The 6,102-nt window shown below is 43.8% G+C and overlaps 1 protein-coding gene across 2 annotated transcripts in view; it reads left to right on the top strand.

The window, feature by feature from the left end:
- Nucleotides 1-6,102, top strand: part of KPNA6 (karyopherin subunit alpha 6) — a 40,395-nt gene that overhangs the window by 25,872 nt on the left and 8,421 nt on the right. For both annotated transcript variants that reach the window (XR_010594689.1, XM_065577292.1), the window contains exons 9-13: nt 708-871; nt 1,805-1,883; nt 2,656-2,781; nt 3,406-3,533; nt 4,918-5,096. Coding sequence is in view for 1 of the 2 variants with exons in the window: in XM_065577292.1 (XP_065433364.1) it covers nt 708-871; nt 1,805-1,883; nt 2,656-2,781; nt 3,406-3,533; nt 4,918-5,096 (676 nt within the window). In the remaining variant the exon portion in view is untranslated. The remainder of the gene's footprint in view (nt 1-707; nt 872-1,804; nt 1,884-2,655; nt 2,782-3,405; nt 3,534-4,917; nt 5,097-6,102) is intronic.

The following is a 6,102-nucleotide window of genomic DNA, read 5'->3' on the forward strand; positions in this document are numbered from 1 at the left end:
GACATCTCCCTTGATAAGGCTGGAGAAGCTGCAATGATGGATAGTTAGAAATATGTGTAAGGCTGTGCACTGTTACATAGGTTACCAAGTATGGTGGTGACTGTTTGGGTAGCTGTCTGTCGACAGAACTGGCTGTTCAAGATTATCGAAGGGGCAGGGAATGAGGTGGCTTTCTTTCATGAGAAGAGTGCTTGTCATCCAAGCTGCAAACAGTCCAGCTGTTGCTCATTTTATAAAGAATGGTAAAAAGCTTATAACTGGATATTAGTTTTGGAGAGGGATGACCCCTTATATGCTGGGTTAGTGAGCGTTGGAGAGGCCCTGTTTAACATGAATCTCCTTTGCTACAAGGTTATGTGAACTATGTAGAAACCTGTGTATCCAAAACTACCCCCATTACATCAACAATTCTCAACACTTTGTCAGACAACTGGCCCCTGAACAATATATGTAAGGTCCTATGTAACAAATGTATGAATGGAAACTTTTTGGTTTCTGATGTTACTTGAACCAGTTCTTTGGTGCTGTTAATCGTGGTGGGTTTAGAAATCCTAGGTGAGAACCCCACTCGCCCACAGGATGGCATCCAGTTCATTCACACACACTGACATTTGGCATAGCTTGCACACAAAGCTGCCTTGCCTCTTCTGAAGGAACCTTTTCTAAACTCTTTCTCTGGGGTGGGGGGTTGTTTGTTCTTATTTTAGGTGTCTCCTTGCTTGCCGGTATTATCCCGATTATTATTCAGCAGTGACTCCGACTTGTTGGCAGATGCCTGCTGGGCACTCTCCTACCTATCAGATGGCCCCAATGAGAAAATCCAAGCAGTAATAGACTCCGGGGTGTGTCGGCGACTGGTAGAGCTGTTAATGTAAGTGTGTTGCCCTGCATAAGAGGCAAAGACCTTGGACCGAACAGCCCATGTGAATATGGGTTTGTCTTGTGCTCACCACAGCACTAAGGTTTTCAAATTGGTGCCCAGTGGGCAGAAAACTAAGGCTGCTTGTGTCAGAGGGATTATCTAGTATCCTTGGGTATATGGGAATATGTGACATGGGTTGTGTTGGTCTATCGGACAGGGGGGGAAAGTCTCTTTATAGTGCTGGAAGAGTAGCTGTAGTGCCTTATGCTAGGAAGAGCATGATACACAAAGACCATGCTGGTCCTGAGACTAGTCTAACCCATGAAGGGGAAAGGCTATGGTATTGATGTCAGACTAAGACCGTACACTGTGCTGCTCTACTGCTTTAAAACTCCTCTATGGAAGCTTAAAGTAATCTCTTGTTAGCTCTATGATAATGTTAGAAGAAAAGGATCAATAACAGACTAAATACAGCACTTTCCAAAGAAACTTGTCTTTTGTTGACACTCCTGTAATATTTATTCATTGAACAATCCGTAGTCATTGCTCTATTTTAGATCTGTTGAGTTTGTGTGTTGTCTAATGCAGATGGCTTTCATTTGCATTGCATCTTGAGGGTTTGAAAAATAAATGCATTTTCAGGAGTGTTCTGGTTACTGTTAATTGGATGCCACAACAGTGAGGAGGGGCATGAAAGACTAAAGTTAGGAGTGATTTGAAGGTGACAGGAAGTGGTCCATGATGAAGCTTATGGTTGTAAGAGGACAAAATGTCCTTATGGTGACACAATCCTTGCTCTGTCAGTGACCGTCTTTGGTTTGGACACATGTTGCTGTGTGCTTCTGATGGTGGAATTTTAACTAAATGGGGGGTGAAGAGGGCGGAGGGATTCTGTTACAAAGGGCTTGGACTGATGTTTCTTTCCCTTCCTCTTTCTTGCAGGCACAATGATTATAAAGTAGCTTCTCCAGCTTTGCGAGCTGTAGGCAACATTGTGACAGGTGATGACATCCAGACCCAGGTGAGTGGGATGTGACTAGGTCTTCTCATATTCAGTGTTTGAGCAGGAGGGAGCGTTAAAAATGTCTCAGATAAAAACCCAGATCATCACTAAGAGGAGGGAGTAAAGTTCTCATGACAGATCTGTGCTCAGATTTCTAGGCTTGCCACTAGAAGATGAAATCTAGCTTAGATCACCCACCCCTTAATCAAAACAGGAATAGCTCAACCTACAGGGTTGCCCATAAGATGAATTGAGCCATGATGGCATGGCTCAAGATTTAGCTACAACAACAAAAGTCCCTTCTGTGTATTGGTGCTTGGGAACAATATAGTGTATACACGTATCTCATTGTAGCCAGTGTTTGTGTAGGGAGACAAGTCTCAGGACTCCAGTCATTGAAATTTCTCATTTCCAGCATCCAAGAACTAGGGATGACATATTCTGCCGCCTCCTCCTCCTTGAGCTCTGCTACAACAGGAGATGAGGAGCAGGATGCAGTGGAGGGAGGCTTGTCTTCTGTCTGCCTCCTGAACCACACAGAGTGCATTCCTGGTAGAACACTTTGCAATTGGGATGTCTGATCCTACACATGCCTCTCTGAGATAGGAAAAGCATTCTCTTCCTGCTGCTGCCTAATGGAACACCTCATTCAGTGGCAGGAGTTTCTGGAAAATGTTGGAAGAAAATATTTTTCCCCATAAGAATCCAGTAAAGATGTGCTGAAAGTATCCACACTATGGAAGTGGAGGAAGGCGAATGGTGTCATCCTATCCTGTACTCTTCTCTTAAGGTGATCCTGAACTGCTCAGCTCTGCCTTGCCTGCTTCATTTATTAAGCAGCCCCAAAGAGTCTATCCGGAAGGAAGCTTGCTGGACCATTTCTAACATCACAGCTGGAAACAGGGCTCAGATACAGGTAAAGTTTCCAGAATCCTTGCCAGGCCCACCTGCAACACTCTTGGATCCATGGAGCACCATTAAAACAAAGCTTATGTGATTCTTAGTTGGTGTTTAAAGGCCACATTTTACACCCTGGACTTCCCTTTTTTCTCTGGTTATTTGCAAGCACAATTAGTGTTGTTGTTCTACTTGACTGCCCCCACAACAATAGTTAGACATGTAAGTGACACTAACTGTGCCCACAAATGGTGCCTGGTCTGAAACATGCTCTAAATGTCTAATCACTGAGTGAGCTTGAGGAGATGGGGATTAATCTGCCTCTTCATTGGGGTTCCAAAGTTCAGATGTATACCTAGAATAATGCCTTTCAATTGGTGTACAGCATTTGATTGTAATTATCCTTTCTAAGGGCCTAAATCCAAACAGATGCACACAGTGACCAAAGACTGACTTTGGTATTGGTGCAATAATAGGAGATTAAGTTCTTGGATAGTAAACTTAATCTTACACTTACAGGACATGGTAGGAGAAGCAGGTGGGGGATCACTGAAAAGGTTATAGGTTTCTGTTCCCAGAGCCTGCTAACTTTTTAGGAATCGCTTGGCCTGTCCTAAATGCAGCTTCTCTCTTCTTCCTTCAGGCAGTCATAGATGCAAACATTTTCCCAGTGCTGATAGAAATCTTACAGAAAGCAGAATTCCGCACAAGGAAAGAGGCAGCCTGGGCCATCACGAATGCGACATCAGGAGGAACCCCAGAGCAGATCAGGTACGTTGAGAGGCTGTTTTTATGTGTACTTTGTCTCTGACTCCATGAAGCTATAGCAAATTTGTACAATCAGTTTGCCATCCACATTTGTGGCCATCCATCCATCGATTCCTGGGTACCTTGGCCTTGAAAGAAGCTCCAAGACCTATTCAGAGATCCAGCATGTATTTATAGCTTTCTCTAGGCTCTAATTCTTTCAATGAAGAGACTACATTTTTGCTGGAAAGCCATTTGAGTAGGGATAAGTTACTGGTGCTGCTTCTGTATTCACCATCGAGACTATAGCTGTTGAGAACCAGAAGAGTCATTGTTCATTGTTCATAGTTCAAAGTCCGAGCTATAGATTAGTGTAACTGTTTTTTATATAACTATGCTACATTTGAGGTGTGTTTTTTTTTTTTTTTAAACAGTATCTATTTAAAAATCTTGTGCCACACAAAGGATGCACTTACAAGTCTTTAGCATCTTGACCATGCAGTCTAATTCTGGAAGTATCTGGTCTGTGTCATGTACCTGACATGCATATGCTCACACTCCTGGCTCTGATACAGTTCAAAACCCAGTGAAGTACTTTAATTTCCTAATCCATCAGTACTTGGGTTTAAAACCCTTTCTGATTTGCTTCATTCAAAGTACATGTCTGTCTTTAAAATTCTGTTAAGCGTGCATCTAATAGAAGCAGCAGCATTACAAGGTGCCCCTATAACTTTGCCAGTATTGTGTGCTTTACCCAGGAAAAATGTAATATGGACTCTATGCAGGTGAATTAGTGGTGTTAACTTTGTTTTTCTGTAGCCTGTGTAGGAAATGCACAAATAATTTTGCAAGTCTAAATTTAAACAGATGTTGGGTATAAATCTTTCACCGTATCAGAGAGTATAAATACCTGGCTAATTATAGGCTAAATAATTTAAAAATATGCTGCAAAATTTAAGACCCATGCAAATGTCTTTTAAATTTCAGTGGAGGTTTTTGGTGGGATTTAAATAGTGCATGTGACTATAAACAAGCGATACAGATGACTCCAGTTTCATAGTTTACTTTGTGTCGTTTAAGCAGCTTGGACAAACCAGACTAGAACGTCAAAACTTGCCTGCCTATAAAGTCAGGCACCTTAATAGATCTGGATTCTGACTTCAATGGGAGTTGAGTGCTAACACATTGTAAATAAGGGCCCTGGTTGTTAGAGGTTAAAGGGTTTAATTTAAACACCCAGCTTCGAGAGCTAATGGTGAAAAGGATGTTACCTGTTAGGCAATATTTTTAAAATACAAATTTCCTTAAACCTGACAGTGTCCCTTTGAACCTAAATGCATGTCACAATGTTACTTAACCTTCCTTCTTGATAAATGGAATGTTTGTCTTCCCTGTGCCTTCTCTTCAGGTACTTGGTAAACCTAGGCTGTATCAAACCTCTGTGTGACCTGCTGACTGTCATGGACTCCAAGATTGTTCAAGTGGCCCTGAATGGCCTGGAGAATATCCTGCGGCTCGGTGAGCAGGAGGCCAAGCAAAGTGGCACTGGCATCAACCCCTACTGCAGCCTCATTGAGGAAGCCTATGGTGAGTGGCTCTCACTGGCCTTGCTGCTGTGACTTGTTCCCAGGAGGAAGTAATGCAGGATATGTGTTACCGCAGAGGTTCTCAAACTGTGGTCCATGGACCACCAGTGGTCCATGAGCTCCATTCAGGTGGTCTGCAGATAGTTCCCTCTCAGGTGCATGCCTGGGCAGCCACACATGAGAGAATGAAGGGCCACCCACCTTATTATGGAGCCACGCAAGTGTGGCTCCACTGATTAGGTGTCTGGACCCTGAAGAGGACGCACATGTGAGGTGGTGGCCTTGGGGTGGAAGAGGGGGTAGGTGGGAAGGGGCAGTGGGGTGAGGCAAATTTGGGGGCAAAGGGCTGTGGTGGCCAGAGCGAGCACACTTTCCCCAGCTCCAGGGCTGCAACTGCTGGGGAGAGACCCCCCCTCCTTCCCAGCCTCAGCTCTGCGGTGGGGGAGACTACCCCCCCCTTCCCAGCCCCAGCTCGGGAGCTGCCATGGCAGGGGAGAGGGCACATCCATTGCCTTAGAAAGGTAAGACTACTGGTATTAAAACATGAGTTGTGTGCTTTTATTTGTAGAACAAAAGTTTAAGGTTTTTTTAATAAAGCGTTTTTATCCAAAGCGCTTTACAATAGTTAGCAAACGGTACAAACAACATTTGGAAAGATCATTAAGTGATCTGCCAAGACCCTCCGCAATTATCAAGTGGTCCGTGGGGGGAAAGTTTGAGAACAACTGTTAGAGGCTGCTTACGCTCTATTGCTGAAAGTGTTTGTCCACTTCCTCCGAACTTCAAATGGGTATGAGATGAGGGATGCTAGAAGTTCTGGATTAACTGCTGTTTTACCCCAATAGTTAGTCTGTATAAGCACACACTCTGTGGCTTGTTGCATTCTGTGATTACGGGTAGCTAGGATGAGTACCAGGGAAGGTATAAGTGCCAAATGGATTCCTTGGACCAGAAGTCTCTTGCATCCAAGATGCTGGAGGTGATTGAAGATAAAGTTGGGGCTCTCA

This window comes from Chrysemys picta, chromosome 23 (assembly GCF_011386835.1).
Source record: "Chrysemys picta bellii isolate R12L10 chromosome 23, ASM1138683v2, whole genome shotgun sequence".
NCBI classification, from domain to species: domain Eukaryota; kingdom Metazoa; phylum Chordata; order Testudines; family Emydidae; genus Chrysemys; species Chrysemys picta.